Raw genomic sequence first — 22,413 nt, forward strand, 5'->3', positions numbered from 1 at the left:
AGTCAATATCCTCACTGTTAATGAAATGATAATAATTTTTACTACCTGTGAACTACTTTAAACAGTGGGTACACTGTAGTCATAAAGAGATGGACATGGTCAGTGCTAAAGGGGACAAGAAAATATCCCCCACCACCCTGAACTGTTGATACGAGGCAGGATAGATCCATGCTTTCATGTTGTTGTTGTTTAAGTCAAATTCTGATCTTACTATAGACTCATCAGGGTATGCAAGGATTTCCAGTCTTCTATTGTTCAATTTTGGTGAACCAGAGGAATGGCACCTGGTATAGTCTTCTGCTGCTGTAGCCCATCTGCTTTAAGGTTTGTGTGTTGTGCATTCAGAGATGCTCGTCTGCAGACCATGGTTGTAATACAGACTTCTTTTTGTTAGTGTTGCATAACTGTATTAGCTCGAAGTGGTCTGGCCATGCGCCACTGACATCAACAAGGCATTTATGCACAGAGAATTCCCGCTCACTGGACAGTTTCCCTTTTCAGACCATTTTCTGTAAACCCCAGAGATGATTGTGAAGGAAAATCCCAGAAGATCAACAAACCACCAAACCATCGTCCACCAAAGCCATATCATGCTTAAAGGCACTTAAATTACCTGTCTTACCTATTCTGATGTTGCCATGTGATTAGCTGATTAGATATGTGCATTAATGTTGGCATATACATAATGTATTGAATAAAAATAGATGTATAGTCCTGCTAAACACAAGATGAATAATCTAAATAAGCATCAATAGAATCACAGTGCTATCGTGATCTCTTTTAAACTGGGAAGAAAACATGTTATGGAATAATAAGAGATATATTTTTATCTATATCAATTACTCACATATTAACAAAAAACCAGTAAACATAGGACACAAAAAAGGGAAATCCCACATTTGCAAAAAAATGTACTTTTATTTTAACCACACACTTTTAACCCACACTGCCATACATCTGTTAGCTTCAATATATTAGCTCAGCTAACATGACACATATTCCAGTGAGAAACATCACTTTTCTCTGAATAATTATATGGCCACTAATGATGCATTTACCACTGAAAGGCATCTGTCTGCACTTCAGCTGCCACCACTGAAACATCTAAACATATGCCAGACAGATTAGCAAAGCGCTGACCATAACTTGATAAACATTACATCCATTAATCAGCTGTAAAGACAGCCTTGAAAACATAGTAACAGTTCAAACTGCCTCAAGGTGATTTTTCCAAAACAATCTAACTTTATAATGTTCTGGTGTAATCACTCGAGCTACAGTAACTAATAACTCCACAACATAAACTAGCAAGACACGAGATAACAGATATTTCCTTGTTATTTTGCACTTTAACACATACTTTCAATATAAATGTCAAAAGCAATTTTTAAAAGGATTGAGTACTGTCAACTTCAACTACTTTACAAATTAAGTAGGCATGTGTTTTGAATCATGGATTTGACCACGAAATTGCTAAGAGGGATAAAAGCCGACAACTAACCTTATGCCCATGTCTATTAATAGCATTTTGTGTGGGTGTGTTGTGCAAGTTCAAGGTTTGAAAGAGCAAAGCATATGCACATAAGGTCATGTAAAATGCCACTCACTGTGGTAATGTTTTATTTGCCTTCATGTTAGGATTGCTAAGCTGTGACACCATGAGTGCAAGGGGTTGGTGGGTTGAAGATTCTCAAGCTGTTGTCTCACTGCTTATGGTGAGTGAGTTGTTACTTTTTGCCATATAGTAAAATAATAAGCAATAAAAGTATGAGGAATTGCTTTTGTTATTTATTTGAGATAGTTATTAAACACATCACTTATTGGTGCCTAAACCAGTGTAATTACAGCTTTTGTGAAATGAAAAAAATAGTAAATATTGACTAATAAATATTGAATTTTGTTAAAACACAAGAGTGTGTTAGGGTGCTTATTTTTTCATTATGGTAATTTAATCCAATTTGAAGTGAGTTTAATAGTTCATTTTATAAAAACTGAAAATACTTGAGCTGATTTAATCAGCACTTTAATCTAATCAAAAGGTAATGTAGTAAAAATCTCATCTTTCATGTTGAAGTTCGGGCTGAAATGCAGACGCAAAAATGAAATGAAAGCAAGTCTTCAGTGGCTGAAAAAATCCAATTGACCAAACAGTTCTCTGGAAAATAGCTTCACCATTCCTGGAAGATGCCTCAAACCTCTGCTTGGATAGTAGGAAGGAAAAGTTTTTTCAACAGTTTCTGAAGTTTTAGAGCATCAGTAATAAATATAATTTCTAAGACATTTCTTCCCTGAATTTTCTTTGTTAGCTGTAAGCACTTTTATAACATTTTTATTGTTCTATGAGCATGGTTATCCTAAACCAGGACACCTATTTGTACTTGTGGACTACATCAAATTCGCACATGGTCGAAGCCTACATTCTGTTTTAAACATTAAATGTAAAACAACACTTAGTTTTAATCCATCAGATTCTCCTGTGTCTGAGTTGTGATATTGATTAGTCTGTTAACTTACACAGCTGGAATTTCTGCCAGCTTTTCTGTGCACAAAGGACACACATGTGATGCATCTCACTGACAGCGTTGGACAGAAAACCCACCGCCTTTTGATTCCACTGCTGACAACATGTGAATTTAATCTACCTAACTCAGATTCCTGCTCAGTCTGATTATGAGAGGCATGCTGATGCCAGACAGAAAGACTGGACCCATCAAATACACACAGACAAACAAAGAAAAAATGTGTTTGGGTCGGCTGAGCGACAACAATTAATCACGACTTCCATGCTACCTAATCGCTGCACATTCAGTGTTTGGACCAAACAGACAGGCTCCCATTCTGCATGTCTTAGCTCCTCTTTCTCTCATCTTCCTTCCTTTTGTTTCCTCTCCTCAAGCCTTCTGGTAAAGCCTCTTATCTCTCCTATCTTCCAATAATCAGCCTGAACCTCTTTTACTCTGCACACCTTTTTCACTCCTGATTTCATCTCACCTCCTGGTAGTCTATTTTAAGGTCAGAAGTCATTCATCAGTCCCATCTCTTTCATTTATTTCTCTTTTATTCTTACATCTCTTTCATCCTTCTTTACGGTACCCTATCCTCTCCTTAGCTTCTTGCAGCTTAGTTCACTTACTGTCACAGTGTGTTTTGGCTCTCTCACACCCTAAGCTCACTTTCCTCACCCTGTGTTTTTCTCTCCCTTCGCTTCTTCTCAGTTTGTCAGCTGACTGTGTGTCTCTGTGCCATCTGGTCGGCTCACAGCCTGCCCGAACCATGCTGAGATCTGCCATGCAAAAAATGACAAAGAGGGGAGTCCCGGGGATGTGTGTTTTACATCATCTTCAAAGTACAGCACCTTGAAAGAGTTTGCTGTGCGTTGGTGTCTCACACTGTGTAAGGGTCGGGGGGGGGGGGAATTAGCAGTAAAAAGGAGCAAGGGGGAGTGTCATACCTCGAGCAATCCTCAGCACTCTCATGATGCGAATGATGGTGGGATTGATGGGCAGAGAAGCGTTGACCTCAATCTCCTCCAAAGTGATGCCCATGATGGACAGCAGCACGATGGCCAGATCCAGCTGGTTCCACCTACACGCCAACAACCACACACAGACGTACACAAAACATACTCATCAGCACCAAACACAGACTTGGGTTAGTTGTTTTCACTGAAACCTCGGATAAATGTGATTGGCTGCAAAAATGGACTCAAACAAATCACCCATATGTGAGTCATTTCCACCATCACACAAGTGTGAACTCCAGTCATATGAAGTGGACTTCAGTCAGAACTGAGTCACAGATCTGATGACTTTGAACTTTAAGAAATCGACAACAGTCCAACTCAGAACTACAGTCTTATGTTTTTGACTGAGTGCGCTAAGAAGTGCTGTTGTGTCTGAAGACACAGCACTGATTCGTTCTCGAGTTATCGCATTCACAACTAGCATTTTACTGTTCTTGTTTCTAGTTGCTTTGGCAAAGCTAATCACCTCCTGGCTCGAGTGTCATATGAGCAGAGATGTTTGATTTTCTCATGCAGTACTTAGCAAGGAAGCTATACTTCCCCGTAAGTTGGAGTGCTTAGAGGAAACACATTCCAAAATTCGACATCACAATAGTAAGAACTCCACCATCATTCTGCCCAGTAAACAGCTGGGTCGATCCCATCATGACAGAGATGGTCCCTTATTTAGGAGAACTTCAACATGGATAGAAAATGGATAACGCTAAGGAAGAATCCTGGGTACAACACAGCTTTCATGGCCTTTGTTAAGTCTACAGTGGCGCTCAAAAGATTCTGTATAATGTATCACCTCAGTGTTCCAAAGCTTTAGTCATGCATATTTAACTAATCAAATAACTCATGAAATTTAGAGACGGATCATTTTCTCCATGACAGTGAGAGCGTGCTGACTATTTTAAGTGCTATGAGGAAATTTTTTTAAAAAGCAGCCACGATATGATTCCAGTCACATAGGCATGGTCCACAAAATGTTCAGACATGACCAGTTTTGAAGTTGCCGTTCAATAAACGACAAGTCTGGAATGAAGTAAATGTATAAAACCTGAAGACAGAGGTGGGTGGTCGCAGTAACCTGGTTATTGCACTGCTATTTATATTGTTTCTATCCATGTGAGGCTTTGTTTTGCTCAGAGTTTGACATTTAATTCCACATATCCCTATATCTACTGAAACTGCATTAATCAATCCACCTGAAATTATATATGTATTTTCAAATTAGCTCAGGGGTTCTTTGGCTAAATGCTGCTGTACTTGGAAACAGCCTGATCATGTGTGCAAAAATAAAAGGTTGTGGACTGAGCTGTTATTAAACTGGGCTGTTGCCAGACTTGAAAAGGATAATGGTCTTTCTCTGGCGAACGGGACAGACATCGTGGACTCCTAGGTGGTCAGCTCTGGTCCAGAAACACGATGTCTCCACTGAAGCGTGTGGGTTTAGTGGGTGTATTTCTTTATATGCAACATGTGCCAGTATGCAGCAATGCTGCTGGGATTGTGTTTGTGTATTATTGTGTGGTTTTCAGCAGAGGGCCAGAGATTTCAAAGCTATGAAATCATCTAAGGCATTTGTGTTTTATTGGTGTTTAACAAGGCTGTTTGTATTCATGCAGGCCTCTCTGAGAACCAGTCACTGGAGCACCTTAGAAAAAGCTCATTTAACTTCTCTGAACGCTGCCTCAGATTTTCTACATGACTCAGAATTTAAAGACAAGTGCTAGCAACCACTAATCTACTAAAATATCACATCCACCCCAAATGTCAGAACCGAAAAACAGGAGGCAAATGTTTATTCAGAATCTCAGTTTTTCTTTGTGTCAGTGTGGGAAAGGTCAACATGACACGTCGGGGAACTTGCGAGAGATTTATATACTGACTTGTCCTTGAAGAAGCGTCGGAAGCCGAAGGCAACCAGCTTGAAGACCGACTCCAGCACAAAAATGAGAGTGAAGATGTAGTTACAGATCTTCAGTGCTTCATCCAGCTCCTGAGAGAAATGATAAAAAAAAGTTACAGATTCATAAAGTGCAAAAGTATCCATTTTAACAAGTCTGTAAACCCGGCATTAAATTTTCTCTCTTACTCCACCATGGCGATCTGTGGTTTTCATTATTTATCGAAATGTGCTGAAGCTGCAGAGAAAACCAATGAAATGATCTCACCTCGCTGCTATCTTTTTCATATTTTAATGGGAAAACACTGATTTAAACTGAATGGCTTGTTATGCTGCTTAGTTTTGCAGCTTAAATAAACCACATTCATGCTTTTATAATCCTTTCATAAAATACTAAAGGGTCCATAATGCAAAGGCTGTCCTTTCTTCAGAATTAGCCATTCCATGAATAGATCACACCATCCCCTCTGTTCCTCCCTCATTCTCCATGAAAAGCCCATTAGAATCAAAGTGGCCATTTCTTCTTTTTTTTTTTTTTTTTTTTGCTGGAGGGAGAATTCACATTTCCCATCTGCATGTAAAAACTGACCTTTAACAGAGAGCTGTGGAGGGAACTGGTCATCAGGAGGGATTGGACTAAAGTCTCACTGGTGGCAATTCATACACTAACAGTTGGCACCAGTTTGTGATAAATCCCTTGATGCCAGCCATCTATTATTTTCTACTTTCTACAATCTGTTCTACTTTAAAAGCAGTCAGAGACCATTGATTGATTCCTGCAGGAAGATGTCTGTTTTTACACTTATTACAACCTTTTATGCTAGCACTCTCTGTTGACATATCATACTCCCAAGTAGTCTCTTATTCAAACCAAATATATTCAGTTCTACCTAACATTATTTAATATCTATACTCAGCAATTCTATCTAATAACAATTTTACTAATGATGTTGTTGTACAAGATAAACAAACAAAAAACAAATTCCAGATTTTCTACCAAAAGGCATTTTAGCAAACCTCTTACTCTTCCCAGAGATGCTGCACTGTATTGGCTACCATCTGTTGTGCTAAACTTTCTATCCTACCCAATAACACTGTTCAGTCTTAATGCCTTCTAACAAACAACATTCTGTTTCTCTTAAGGGTATTCGTTGGTACAACCTTCTGTTGTACTAAAAAGTAAAACCCCCACATTCTACCCAAAAAGCTTCTAATCTGACACCAACGGTTCCTTGAAAACATCATTCAGTTTAACCAATCACTGCTCTAAACCACCAAACCTTTTGTACCTTAACATATTCTGTAGTACCTACTGACAGAGATCAGCTTTATATGGTTAGTTCCATAAATATTTGGAGAGTAACTCAGTTTGTGACCACAGTAGATTTTAAATCAAACGATAAAGATGCGACCTCAGGGTTGTCAAGGCCAGGTGTGAAGAGAAAGAGGACCCAAATGCAGTACTCGCAGATTTATTATAAGCTTGGCTGAACTGTGGTAACTGTTTAGAAATTACAGCTGTTTTGACATGTGGTACCCCATTTTCAGAAGCTCAAAAGTAACTGAACTAACTAGCATTATTTTAAATGTAAGGACTCTCTCCGCACTCGGATGAAAATCTTTTGCAGCGACAGAGAGCACAGCTCTGTATACTGTAGAACTCATCCTGCTTCTCCTGGTAACGTCACATTATCAATAGACAATAGTGGCTCGCTTCCACAGGCAGCCTCCACCGTGTTTGACAGATGACGTATTATGCTTTGGATCATGAGCTGTTTCCCTTCTTCTGAATCCTTTTCCCCCAACATAATTTCACTTTCATCTATACAAATTATATATACACATATACTAATCCCATGGGGAATTAGTCCTCTGCATTTAAGCCATTCACTCAGTGAAGCAGTGGGCAGCCATTGTGTAGACATGGTACGGATTTGAACCCCTGACCTTTTGATCATGGGGCAAACCTACTGAGATACCTGTCTGGCAGCACAGTGGCACAGTGGTTACCACTGTTGCCTCACAGCAAGAATGTCCTTAGCTCAATTCCACCATCAGGCCAGGGTCTTTCTGTATGGAGTTTGCATGTTCTCCCTGTGTTTGTGTGGGTTCTCTCCAGGTACTTCAACTTCCTCCCACAGTCCAAAGACATGCAGTTAGTGGGCTTAGGTTAACTGGAAACTCTAAATTGCCCATAGGAGTGAATGTGAGTGCAAATGGTTGTGTCTATGTCTTTGCCCTGTGACAGACTGTAGACCCGTCCAGGGTGTACCCTGCCTCTCGCCCTAAGACAGCTGGGATAGGCTCCAGTGACAGAACTGTGTCGGATGTTTTCTTTGTTGTAAACCCTTTTATATTTACATTCATGAAGGCGTCTCTTCATTTTAGGGTTGACAATGATATGCCCACTCAAGAGTGTGCTTGACTTTGACAGATGTTGTCAAGTTGTTTTTCTTAACCATGGAAAGAATTCTGTCATCATGTCCTTTTTTAAAGAATGTACTAGTTGATGACTTGGTGACTCCTAAAGTTTTGCTGTCTGTTTAATAGGTTAATTGTTTTCAGCTTTAAGATAGACTCTCTCACTTTCTCTGGACCTGGGCCTCATGTCAGGGTCCTGGGTCTGAGCGACCCAAGATCCCCGAGCAGTTATGGACTTATGTTATATTATATGTATTTTTGGTGTTGCTGCCCCTCTTCTCCATACTTGCAGATATGTGTGTGTGTGTGTGTGTGTGTACGGAAGCAGGTGTTTCTGCGAGCACCGGTTTACAGGCGCCTTCAGGCCTGGTGGGTGTGGCCCTGCTAGGGGACTGGCCACACCCGAAGCTCCTGCCACACACCTGCTGCTGATCAGGGCTCGTTGGGGGAGCTACTTAGGAGAGTCTTGGAGCTCCCACCGACGCGAGATCATTGCATGAGACTCCACGTTAGTCTTCAGCTTAGTAAAGTTAGTGTGTGTATGCCCGCAGTTGTAAAGTGTCCTGACGGCTGCTTCTGTTGTTTCCCCAGGAGAAGTGTGGAGCGCCAGACAGCAGCCAGCACAAGGAGTGCTGAGACACGGGAGCGGAGAGCACAAAGACACGGACTTTTCAGGGAAAGACACGACACGGGAGTCAGGGGAGAGCACGGGGATTTATTGTTGTTTGTTTCCATACACTGTAAATAAACGCACTGTTTACACACAGAGCTCCGCGCCTGGGTCCTCCTTCCCCACATCCCCACGGTTGACCATCCTCAACCGTGACACCTCACATGCCCGTGAACCTGCTTGTCAATCAATTGCCTCAGAAACAACGGAAAATGGGGAAACATGCATAAAAATGGCTATAATTCATCAACAGTTAATGCAAGGCTTTTATTAAATCCCTGAATTAAAGCTGAAAGTCTGCACTTCATTGTTTGATCTAAAATCCACTGTGATGGCAATCAGAGGCAACAATTCAAACATTATATTGTGGTACTGGCCAGATATTTAGAGAATTCAGAAACAACTTCAATTTAGGGCTCATGTAATTTTTTTTACTGTCTACTAATATTCTTAGCATGTTGCTAGGATCTAGCTTCCTGCTCTACATTTTCATATACCATGCCTTACAACGCCCTTATCCACCCAGGAGCAATCCTATACTTTTGTTGACTCTCCATTGATATCTGATGCATCTTGCTAAATACAACTTTATCCACTCAGTCACATTTATTTTTTCAAAAATCCACCTCAGTTCTCTGATTAAGCAGTTGGCCAACAATGTGATACATGAAGTGATGGACTCATATTTCAAAAATGAGTGTTGGAGAAATCCCAGCTGGCAAAGCCTGATGCCTGATGGTGATTAAAATATAGACTATAAATCCTAAGAATCCATAACCAGACCTCAGTGATTCTCAGGATACATATAATTACCTTTCTTTAATGGATTGGATCTGGGCTAAACCTGGTTACCTTAATTCTCTACAGTTGGAGCATTATTTAAAGTCCTTTAATATGACTTTTTCTTTTCATTGATTGTCCAAAAATTCAGTATTTATTGTTTTGACCTCCCTCTATAGTTTACCACTGCCTTTCTAGCCAAGCTTTTTACAGTTCTTATCTAACTTTCATTTGTTTTCCCTGATGACCTTATCCCTCTCTCAGCCTTGTTCAAAGAACTGGTGAGGCGGGGTTTTTTTTCATTAGTATTTTATTATCGTTGGAAAGGCTTGTTCACCTGACACTGTCTCCTAAAGCATTCAAAGCTATAAACCTCATGTTCCTGGAAGGCTGAACTAGAATTCCAATAACATTCGTTTTTAGATACCACTGACCTGAAGATTAAGGAATGGAGTGTCTAACAGCCAACGTGCGTTGCCAATAATCAGCTTTTTATATTATTTTCATGGCAGAAAAACTTGAAAGAATTGACAAAATTTGAAGAATTAGACTCCTGACACAACAAAAGAGCATGCATTTGTCTGTAACTGTAGGACTATGAGAAGCTGCACTGTATTCATTATATCATCTGAAGTGACTGATATGAGATGGTAATGAAAAACCACTCATGGAAAAAGAACATCCAAAGGAATTTTTAATATTTAACATTAATATTTTTTCATTTATATTCATATTAATATTCAAACATAGTGATTTTTTTTTAGATTGACATGTAAACAGATGTGTAAAACCTTTTTCTCTTTTTTCCCCCCAAAGGACTGAGCCAAGCCAGCATCCTGTTTTCCCAAACATCTGACCTTAGGCTGCTGATAGTGCTCCATTGACATGGTGATGACGTTGAGGCCTATTACGATGGTGATGAACAGGTCCAGGTAGTGGCTGGTGCACATCTTGTGGATGAGAAGGCGGGTGGGGGAGTAATCCGAGTAGTAGGGCTTACTCTGAGCTTCTGTTGGAAGTGGGAAATGGTTGGGGGGAGTTGGGGTGAAGGCAGGGGTGAGTAGGAGGAGGAGGAGGAGAAGGAGAAGGAGGAGGAGGTGATGTTCAGAAAGTGAGATGCGAGGTTTTACACTGGGACAACATACAGTAGAGCTGCTGTGTTGAGGACTGGAGTCGACGAAGCCTTGTTTTAAAGGAAAGTTGTTAGTGGAACATCAATGCATTAAAGTCACTCACAATGGCTGACTCCCATTAAGAATATGAGAGTATGGGAAGAGATGCAAAAAGAGAAGGCCGATCAGATAATGAAGAGAGAGAAAGAGAGACTACAGCCAAGCGCTCCTGTGGTCTGGAGTCACGACTAATCAAATCAGATCCCCTCCCCTCTGATCAAATTTTCTTTTCTGTCTCTCTTGCTTTCTTTCTTTTTTAAAATAACTCTCCCCTGAAATGATAAGAGACAAATAGCAAGTGCTCAACGTGGGTTTGAAAGAGAAACTCCAGGGAGGCGGCTGCTGTCGGGCTATTCCAGGTTGGAGATGTGGCCCTCTCACCCTTTTTCTCCCTGATCATCATGTGACACGGTCTCTCCTTATCTCCTCTGCTCACCTCCTCTCAGGAGAAGAACATTAACGCATTAGGAAAGTTTTCCATACTCATCCATCACTTCATTCCTCACCCCTTCCCTTTTGTCCAGAGAGGATGGATGGATGGATGCATAGGCTGGGAGTCAGGGTGAGGAAGAGAGAGGAGACTCGTTCCATCTATCACCCTAACACTCCATCAGTGAAGGAGAGGCTCTAGGTCACATGAGTAAAGGGATGTAAAAGGGAACACACACATTTAAAAAAAATCCTTTGGGTGTTGTGAACACTCCCTGTCTACCCAATTAACTGTGACTGCAACTGTGCTGAACTCAGACTATTCCCAGTGTGTATGTGTGCGCCATTCATGGTGTGTGCCTACAGGGTTCCCTATTGAATCAGGAAAACCAGTATAGAAAAAAGACACACATATCTATCTATCTATCTATCTATCTATCTATCTATCTATCTATCTATCTATATTTTGGATATAAAATTTAGCAGGTGCAAAGTTATAAATGTTGAGCTCCATCTATCCCACTGCAGTATTCAAATTTGTATTTATGGCGGTCAATGTCAAAACCTGTGATTGGCTGCCCTTCAGAAACTTTGAGCGTGACTTGACAAAAAGGGAGGAAGAACTCATGCGCTGCTCGTTTAGCTTTAAACTAAAATGATCGCGCGTTCGAGTACTGTTATCTTTGACTTAGGCTATTTTTCCCAATTAAATACAAACAAAAGACACAAATCTAATTAAAATATAAGCGTGATTTTCAAAATAAAAACAACACAGTCAGCTAATGGCCTCCTCAAAACTGACTGCAGGCACAAACACATCAATTAAAGGCTGGATAAAATGCGCTCAAGTGGATGAAACCGCCTACGCTATAATTACGCGTGGCATGCCTTAGCATTTTCGCTGCGTGATCTTTAGCGATACAACAAAGGGAAGCGGTCAGACCTATCGATCTGATGTAAGTGCTCCTTCATAGCAGCAAAAATACTGATAACATTAATTAATTACAGCTAAAACATGCAATTCAGTGTTAAATAAGTGAAAGAAATGCCACTTTTAACTTCCTATAAGATTTGATGTCCTCTCATAGGAACTGCCGAAAAGCTTTTGATGTAAGAGTCTTGCGTGGGAGGTTGATCATTTCACTGACAGCACGCTAAACAAAGACTAGCAGAGTTGCAGCACCTGGAATTATGGATCGAGTCTAATGTTTCTGTTAAAAATAGAAACTCAGAGTAAAGCAATGATGTGATATGTCTAATCTATTATTGCTTCTATTGGTGGAAACAGTGCTGTGGGGATTTATCGTTAAGGCCTGGCTTCATTTGCAGTTTATTTACACTTTTCTATCTGTGCAAGATGATCAGTTTACTGACATTCCCCTCTTATTTTGAAAGGTCAGTTAGTGCTCACCAGTCAGCTTGGTTCCTTCCCATTTAGTAGTTTCATGTGTGGCAATCTTAAAGAAAGCCCTCAATGCCGTTCTGCTGTCATTCAAGATGGTGGACTTCGACGGAGGATGGAGGAGAAAGCTGATTTTTATTTCTTTTATTTATTTAATAAAGCATGGTCGCATGTTTTTTTGCATGCACAACAATGCAAACAACGGTCCTCCACTGAGCACGAAGAGGTCAGAAGTCTTACTTACAGATAGGGATCTAAAACTAAGAAGCTAAAGGGTCATGCCCGAAAATATGTCCCTAAATCGGCGATATTTAAATAAGTTAAGGTGTTTGACTTTTAATAGTTTCTTCCTGAAAACTTTTGTTTATGCCACATATGATAAGTCAGACTCATGGGCACAGAACATTAAGAAATAAGGCCTGCCTCTGATAATAAACCTGCTTTGTTGTCTTTGGTGCTGTCGAGGTAAATAACGGAGAGTTGAAGACTTGTTGAGGTCTGAACTCTACCGAGTGCCTTCAAGTGAATTCATTCTATATTTGTGCTCCAGTTCATCTTCGCTGAGAGCCAATTTTGTGCCCGCTGGTAATTATTGATATTGACAGCAGGAGCGATGAACCTGAATGTCAGTGGTGCAGGCAGAACCGCGGGGGCGGCCAGCGGTGGAAGTCTGACCGCAGACATGTGCGTGCCAGACAGTGAAAACGATGTGGCTTCTGGTGTGAGCGGTCTGGCTTTTCAAATTAATGTGCTAACACAAGCTGACGCGCTCCCGTCACCTGCTTTGCTTTTGCAGCAGGACGGCACCCGGAATTATCTCCGCACCAACATTTCCTCGTCTTGTCTGCGACTTTTTACATATATATTTATATATATAAACGCCCAAACTCTTATGGATGTTTCGGCACTTGGCCTCTGAGTAGACAGTGATAAAGCAGATGTAAAATGTCTGGGACACATGCTTTTTGAAACGGGGCAGTTGGGCATGGTCCTTGTGGGGACGCAACAGCTTGGTTCATTCACTGGGAGTTTGCATTTACGAGCTCGTCCATCATCTCTGAATGAGCAAACATTATTTTTACTCTGCTCTACTTACCGTCTGCAGGTGCACTGCCGGCTAAGCCAGACAGACACACACACACAGAGGAGCAATACTTTTGCTTTACCACCCCATCTCCTATATCCTCTCCTCTCATTCATTTAGATATTCTGCATAACATGTTGGTTTTTTGTCCTACTGTCCTATTTACATTCCTTTAGAGTAAAGAAAAAGTTTACTACACCATAGCTAAAGTTAGCTAAAGCTTGGCTCACTTTCCTCTCCCTGAAAAAGTGATCTGAGGAAGTAAGCGAGCACTGCCCTTAACATTATGGATGTGGCAGCAAGGGCAGGGCCCAACAAGAGATATGTGGATAAGGGAGAAGAAAGTGAGAGACATAAACCGTTTGGCTAAAACTCAACTAGTCTCTGGAGGAGCATAGCGAATGAAGTGTGAGAAGAGAAGGTGAAAGTTTAGGGAGCCAAATTACACTGACTGCCCCGGCTCCCCTGCCCTAACTCCCGCTGCACTGGAGAAAAAGAAAGCTTCTCCTCAATGAGGAGTAGAGCTCACGCAACTCCTGCTTTCAATCACGCTGGCAATTATTTTTTCCTCCCCTAAGCCAGCTGGGCTACCAAAACATTCAGGGGAATGGAAAATGATTTTGTTTCAGCTCCCACTTTCGCTTCCTCTGTCTCCACTTCACCTTCTCCTTGCACGTCCTTCACTGATGTAGCAGGTGGAGCCTCCTCTCTGAGCTTTGAAAGGGAATGAGGATGAGCGCAAATGCACAGAGGGGCCGTGACCGACCGTCCGTGAAGGTCCCGGCATCTGCTCTTTGCACTTCCATCCTCATTCGCGACACCGCTTTTGTGTGAAAGTGTAACAGGACCAGCCAGGGCAAAAGGGGCAGGGACTTAGAGCTTCTTATGACTGCTGTTCTCCCTGTTAGGTTAAAAATGAACCCTGAAAATGCTGGGGGTTCATACAGAATAAAACTTTACAATTATTTCAACTTCAACTTCATTACTTTTACAGTTAATGTCCACCAGATTTGGCTGCATTAAGTTGCATCTTTGTCTTAGCTGAGCAGAGCACCTTTTGCCATTCAAATGGCTCCATTCATCTGTCTTTATGAATTTTTTACCCCAAAATGTTATAATTTCATAATCATTTTAGTAATTTTTTTAGCCTGTCTCAGTTTCTTCTGTCTTATCATCATGTTATTGTTATTAATCTCTGGCTCTGATCCACAGTCTGTCTTTTGTCCTGTTTCCCTGAGTCTGGTTCTATTGGAGGTTTCTTCCTGTTAAAAGGGAGTTTTTCGTTCCCACTGTCGCCAAGTGCTCATAGCAGGGTCATCTGATTGTTGGGGTGTACTCTGAATTATTGCAGAATCTTTAACTTACAATATAAAGAACCTTAAGTGACTGTTGTTTTAATTTGGTGCTGTATAAAGAAAAATTTTAAAAATGAAAAAGAAAAATCATGTAATCTGAGACTGACTCCATTCTTTGAGATGACAGGTCTGTCTTGAGGGACTCCATGTCATTGTGTCTCTACTAATGAATAAGCTTTATTGCAATTGGAGGACAAGAATCTATAATGTCTATATTTATTGGAAAATGATTTAATATTGTCGATTACAATTATCATTATTATTAGTACCCTAGCTAATGGAGCTTAAATAGAAAAAATGTTCATTTAGTTGTTAGTTATAAAAGTCATATATTTGCCATTCATCCCCAAGTCATCCCCATGCTGCTGCTGTACTGATAAAAATAATTAACGATAATATTTGTGTTATTAACACAACTATAAACATTCAAAAAGAGTTAGCCACAAAGCAAATGTTGCCTTCTTAGAGGAGACCAAACTATTACAATTATTACCAACTAAACTGCTCAATTTAATTCAATTCAATTTATTTTTATAGCACTAAATTGAAACAGTCACCTTGTTTATATTGGAAGTTAAAGACTCTACAATTATAAAAAACCCCAACAATCACACAACCTCCTATGACCAAGCACTTGGTGACAGTGGGAAGGAAAAACTCCCATTTAACAGGAAGAAACCTCCAGCAGACGCTCACAGAGGGGCAGCAATTTGCTGCGAATAGCTAGGGGTGAGAGCAGGTGAGAGGAGGGAGGCAGGACAAAAGATAAATGTCATCCTTATTCAAGTTAGAGTATACACTGCCTTAGTAGTTAGTACAGCCCTCAATACAACCTCCATCTCAAACAAGTTGTCTTAGTTAAGGATAGACGTTTGAGGTTATGAGTTTTATCAGTGGCTACCAGGTTCTGAGGTCAACCAGTAGTTAAAGTACTACCCAAAAGCATTTGTTGGCACACTTAAAAGAGTAAAATACAGAAAATTAAAAGTATCTTAGAAAAGAGGCTGGATGATGCTCCACCCCTGAAACATTTCCTGCACACACTACAATAATGTAGCTCAGCTCGAATGCAGAGCCACAATCCAGTGGACATTTGGCTTTAGGTTTACTTTAATGATTTTAAGTGCACGTAAAGGAGATCTAAAAACCCTGCTGAAATTTTGCCCAAGGGTCTGTCAAACAGGAGGAAAAAACTCTTAGAATTAACAGGACATAAACAATTCCCTGTCCAAAAACAACTCAAAGACCAAGTTTTCCTCTTTATTTACTCACCTTCCCTTACTCACCATCTCCTTTGTGGGAGGTGACATTAAAAAGATTACGATTTTGGCCTGGCAGTTGCTTTTGGACGTGGCCACACTCAAAAACATGAAGGCATACATTTTCAAGGTGGTCTTGTTTTGGGAAATACAGACAAAATAAGGGTCCTTGGTTGTTGGACTGATGGTAAAGAACCCCATAGCACAGCACTATGGGTATCCTGTGACCGTGTGGGTGAGGGCAGGTTGGGTTTGATTGGATATGTGACATATGGTTCTGGAACAAAAAGGGCCTAAAGTTTCTCAGAACCTGGTGATCATGTGAGGATGTCCTGAGTAAGCTGTGAGGTGGAAGGGATGCTGTGTCGACTACTCTCATGAAAAGGAGGCCTGACAGTGAATCTGAAAACAATACGAGGCACTGCTCTGGCATTGATTCATTGGCGTAATGGCTGCTGGATCGCTTCTCAATGTATCTGAAGGCTCTGTCAGACATTTACAGCTGATTGGAATAGTGGGATAAGGAGTGTGAATTGATATGGATGGAAGTAAAGGATGAGATGTAGGGATTAAAGTGGACTTAAAAGTTTGGAATGGGAATGGCTGTGAAGGGAAGAGCAGGACACGGGACGTAAAAGCAGCTACGATGCATTTTAAAGGTCGAACGGAAATAAGTAACACAGTTATGGGGCAGGTGTTTGGGTGGATGCGGCGGCTGCTTTTATGCCTCTATCCTTCATGGTGAATGGTTCAGTAATAAACCTTGAGACTCAGCGTCTGCCGGAAAAAAATATGTCAACCGTCATTGTCAAGGACCGGATGTCCATTTTTGATATCCAGCAAACACTGAGTCTAAAAAAAAAGAAAAAAAAGATTGTCAACATGAATAGTTACAGTCAAAAAAAGATTTAAGTGGAATTCCTGAATGCTCTGCTGTCCTGCTTAGAACATCAAAAGAGACAGGAAGCGACACAGTGGTGAGAAAAAGACAAAAACAGCGAAGGACGGAATTCGCATCAGATTTGGAAGCAGCGCAGAGGAACAGCAGAGCAAACTGAAAAGTCCAGAGGAGAAGAGGTAAATAAGAAAACATGACATCGTTCAAAATGACAGGGCATGGTAACACCCACTCACGCCAGCACTCTTTAACACACCCACACTGACACACATTGTGCTGGTTCACATAGTAGACCGACACACCTTTCTGAGTCATACTTGAGCAGGATGGACCAATTGAAATGGGGGACTGAATGGTGAATGCAAGCAATTGGACAGAGTGAGTGGAAGGCGGAATAACAGGGAAAACGGTGAGAACAAGATACAGAACGGATGGGAAGCTTTATAACAGCATAATGACTGCGTTTAACCCTTCTTCCTTTACCTGCATTTGTGTTTATGTTGAGAGCGACAATATGCACAACAGCAAGACCTTGATTTTAATGTCTTCACCCTTTCTTGGGCGAAGGCTGGATTTGATATTTGATGCCAACTTTTTGTCTTTGCCTACACTTTCATATAATATTTCCCGTTACAACCACTCATCATACAGCTGTAAACCACACAAAAGGCATCTCCATAATAGATCTGCAATACTTGCTAAAGACAGATACATATTTTAAGACAAGCTCTAATCTACTTTTAAGAACAGAAAGAAAAAGATCCCATATGAAACGTCCGAGTAAGCTTTTACAACAACGCACTAGACATTGACAGACTGTGATTCCACTTGTTTTATTAGGCAAAAAGCCAAAATTTTCGCATGTTCCTGAATCAACAAGAATGCTAAAATCCTTCAACACTCCTGCATTTATTCAGAAATATGTGCGCAAAATCTGAAAATGGAAAATAAGATTTAAGGTTCTCATTGACATTCCAATAGTTTGATTGAGGGATTATCAAGATTGTTACCATCAACGACAACGTTTTTCTAATAGGTTTTGGTTCATGAAAACTTGACAAATTTAACATTAATGACCAATCAGTGACATTTCTATCAGCTTCACACAAACTTGCTAAGCTAATATATTAAACAAAGTTGGTGAAGATGGTATATGATACATATTATATTACACTGTATTTATGCTTTGAGTTAATCATCCTGATTACATCACTAAAAATCAAGGACCACACTGGGCTCTCTTTGGTGCTAAAATTTTTTTTTAATTATTAGTGCTGTCAGCGTTAATCTCGTTAAAATCACGTTAACGCCATAACCGCATTAACGCGGCAAATCTCCGTTAGCGAGTTAACGTGGATCACCCCGTGAGTGGGGCTGCACAGTGCTAACGGGTTAACGAGCTAACCGCGCTAACGCGTTGAGACCATGCAGCCCTATGCACGGGGTGATCCACGTTAACTCGCTAACAGAGATTTGCCACATTAATGCGGTTATGGCGTTAACGTGATGAAGACAAAGTATTTTGGTTTTTTTACAGCTGGTCTTATTGTATTGTAAGTATTTTCCAAGTTTCCTCCTTAGCACAGACAATTTGGGGAGTATTTAAATGAATCATAAATTAGTAAGGTTTGCAGCAGGTAATTTACAGAAAATTGTGTCAAAATGATAATGCAAGAAAAAAAAAACAGTTGCCAGAAGGATTTGTTATCAGAACAAGCATGTAATTACTGCAGATGGGTAACTCAAAGCTATGAGTGCTGTGCCAAGGCTAGCTCTACCCTGCAGCTCTTTACTGAGTCCTTACACTGAATATCTGTGCTGCTTTTGATAGACTGCACTGGTCTTTGCATTGTTAGCAGATCACCTGAAGAACTCAAACTTACATCAGCCATTATGTTAACTTGCCCCACTTAGTACAATAGATCAGAAAAGCTAGTGAATATTTTACCACCAAGTAGCCCATAACTACACAAAAGTGGAAAAATGTCATAAATATATTTCATCAAATGATATTGTTTGACCCAGCCAAAAATAACAATGAGCCTGATTCAATCACACGTGCAGCTCATGACACAGCTTTTGGCGTTCCGACTGAGTGTTTCTTCTTGACTACACCGCACACACACAAACACACACAATGGTTAAGACACAGCTTTTAGTTATGGCCCTCTGCATAAATAACTCTGCCCAGGAGAAATAAGAAAGAAAAAAAAAATCTGCCTCATGTCTCTTTCATCACTACATTCGGTGCAGCAGGGCAGCGCTACAATATTAGGCTGTCTGCCCACTCTGCTCCATGCTGCTCTCTTTTTGACATTTCTGCAGATGAAATATTCATGGAGAAAGTTTCCAACATGAAACATTCATAGTGAGTGTTGTTGGCGCATCCCCCCCCCCCGCAGCTCCCACAAATTACTTACAGCTTTTCAGTCAACCTATGTAATTACTACATGCTCTGTCAGAATAGTTGAAGCATTTATTAAAGCTAAAACGCTGCCTTCTGTGCAAATGAATGAACTTCATTAGTCATTCGACGCTTTTTGATTTTTGTGTTTGCATTCTCGCTTTTTTCAGTACATATCAATCATCCCTCATTCACACCACCACAAGTAGAGATGAATGAATATATGTAATATTGCACTAAAACAAATTAGCTTCATTCACTGCATCCTGGATGAGGTAACTTCAAAACATATTATTACAGTTTAGGATACTGTTCTAGGTAACACAGCGTCCAGTTGTTGCTAACCGCCAAAAGTTATGAAAGATTCATCGCATTTAACACTTCACTAAGCACTGCTACTTACACCTTGTGGCATCAAACTTTTACACCCCTGAGGTGGATCTCTGGGATTTCTTGCCAAGATATATAACTGTCTCTCACTTCCTTCCCCCATATCCTGCTCCCCTCTGAGACTTTTTTTTTGTTGCCTCTCTTCCTTCTCCCATTCACCCTCTCCCTAAAGTGCTGCAGTTATTAATTACATTTCTACAGCGATGGAATAGAAAGAAAGAAAGAGGGGCGATGTGAAACTTCTGTTCGATTCATCTCTGTTAGCGCTGACCCAGATACAGCTATGGATTGGCACCGGCTGGGTTTGTGTGGCTCCTTGTGTATATGTGTATGCGCGCCAAGCTAATAGATGAAGAAAGCTATTCATGGAATGTCAAGCTGCTTTGTGTACCCACGCTAATGTTTTTTGGATGTCACAGTGTATGTTTTTGGTGCCAGGGGAACCAACGTGAGAGGGGATGATCCCTTTATCCTTGTGTTCTTGTTAACTGCTGGACGTGTGTCGACAGCAAAGATTAGTAGCGTGACATAAGAATAAACTACCCAACTTAAGATGGCGAAGTTTTATAACTCGACATGAAGAATACAACAGTCATATTGTCCACATCAACCGCCTGCGCAGTTATCTGCAGCGCTGTGGGCACACTTTTTGCAAATAGAGAAACCGTTATATATGTGGGGAAGCAATGAAGCCCTGTCAAGTTTTCCCTTGAGTTTAAAAAGTTCCACTGTGTGATGCTAAGCAAAATGTGTCTTTATAGTTGGTGTCAGAAGTTTAAAAAGCTGGAAAACTTTGTGAACCTTGATATACATTTACATGCATTTGGAGCTCAGTGAAAAAAAGCCTAAGAACTCAGTAGAGCAGCGGTCCCCAACTTTTTTTGCGCCACGGACTGGTTTATGTCTGACAATAAAGACACCGGCCTTTAAGATGTCACGGATAAATACAACAAAATACAACCAGTACCGGTACAAAAAAAGAAGATTTATTTATAACACACAGGAAAAGACCCAGGGAAACCGAGTTAACAATCAAAACGATTAAAAAAATAACGATAACTATTGGTGCTGTACCGAATGACTCACGGACCGATACCGGTCCATGGCCAGGGTTTGGGGACCGCTGCAGTAGAGCATACTAATTACATTGTTTTTTAATCACTTATTACTATATGTGACTTGAATTTATACAAAAAAATAAACATGAAATTCATTAATCTACATGGGGAAATATGAGCTTATTATAGGAATGTACGAGTGTTCACTATCCGGTCTTTAAGCGATGACGTGATGAATCCTGCTTCCGGGCCCAAACTACCCTGCGTTTAATATGTTTTAATGCTTTGTATCTTGTTCTATTTAATCTCAAAAATCCCCTAAAAACAGTCAGTGATCACTGTCGGCCTCTCGGTTTTTATTACCGCTGTTCATTTTAAAGCTCAGTTATTTAAACCTTACGATGTAACTACAGCCCAGCACATGCAGCAGTATATTAATGATTAACCTTGTATTGTGGATTGATTATCTCAGTTGTTTTCCTAACTGATGTTCGGTCCGTTTACAGCATCCTGCCATGTGATTGCATTTGTCCTTAACCATCAGGAACGTTAACTTTTATCGAGTGGAAAAAAGTTAGCGTTCATCGTCCAGCTTCACTGTTTATATTATGCTAACATAGCTGTGTCGCTAACCACCACGTAGCACATCATTATATACCAGCTAGCCTAACTTCATTAACTCTACAAACGTCACTGCTGTTTAGTTTCTTGTCTTCATTTATGTTGGAAGTGATAGCAGAGCAGTACGTCTTAATTTGTTTCATAAATCCCTCAGTCAGAACATGGTGTGTTTCATTTAGATGGAAACTAGCGAGCTTACTTCCTGCTAACTTCTAACTCCGTTAAATTTAATAAATTCTGTTTACATGGATGCCTTTATGTTAAACTTAATTGTTACACCTGGTGGAGCAGCCACACTGATCATTTTATTAAAGATGAAAGAATTTAGACAGTTTTTCAACTCAGTTATCCCGCAGTGATCGTTTGACTTAGGGACCTGCAGATGAGTTTGGGCCCAGACATAGCTAATGACGTCAGATTTAAAGACCGGATATGGACAAAACTACTGGGCCATCTACACATCACATCCACAGGAGCTGCTTAACCATGTGAACCCATGCAGTGAAGCTCCTGTTTTTATGCTGATGTTAACACAGTTGATTGAGGAACAAGGTTATTATGGTTAAGTAACACAAAACTAAAAAATTTGATTAACTAGATATGAACATTTTTTTCGTTAACTAAAATAAAAACTAGATTTACTAAGGCAATCTGCTGCTAATGACATTGCATTTAGTTCACAGGATATATTAATAATAATAATATTAATCTGCCATGTTCCACAACACAAAGGTTAGTGGATAAACAGCATGAAAGTGTTGTTGTTGGGCTCAGAGTAGGAGGCTGATTTACAGAAAAGTATCAGCTGGCAATCAGCTCTTAAATATGCCAGTTTCCACAGCAACGTGAGACCACCAACAGAGATGGAAACGGCTCAAAACATATGTGGTCAGTGTTAAAATCATGCAATCCTATATCAAAAAGATAAAGTTGCAAAAAGGGACAGCTGTTAAACCTAACAGATAAACAGCAGAGAGTCAGTGTGAAGGTATACAGATAGCCATGTTTGTGTGCGACTGTTTGCAGTATTCTGGGTTTATATTACGCTGTCCTGCA

General features: G+C 40.4%; 1 protein-coding gene across 5 annotated transcripts in view; it reads right to left on the minus strand.

The window, feature by feature from the left end:
• The window catches only part of cacna1g (calcium channel, voltage-dependent, T type, alpha 1G subunit), a 218,841-nt gene that overhangs the window by 22,828 nt on the left and 173,600 nt on the right, over window positions 1-22,413 (minus strand). For all 5 annotated transcript variants that reach the window (XM_063481624.1, XM_063481626.1, XM_063481623.1 and 2 more), the window contains 3 exons: window positions 10,143-10,294; window positions 5,398-5,507; window positions 3,452-3,585 (listed from right to left, as the gene is read on the minus strand). In XM_063481624.1, coding sequence (XP_063337694.1) covers window positions 3,452-3,585; window positions 5,398-5,507; window positions 10,143-10,294 — 396 coding nt within the window. The remainder of the gene's footprint in view (window positions 1-3,451; window positions 3,586-5,397; window positions 5,508-10,142; window positions 10,295-22,413) is intronic.

Source organism: Pelmatolapia mariae, linkage group LG8 (genome assembly GCF_036321145.2).
Source record: "Pelmatolapia mariae isolate MD_Pm_ZW linkage group LG8, Pm_UMD_F_2, whole genome shotgun sequence".
Taxonomy (NCBI): Eukaryota; Metazoa; Chordata; class Actinopteri; order Cichliformes; family Cichlidae; genus Pelmatolapia; species Pelmatolapia mariae.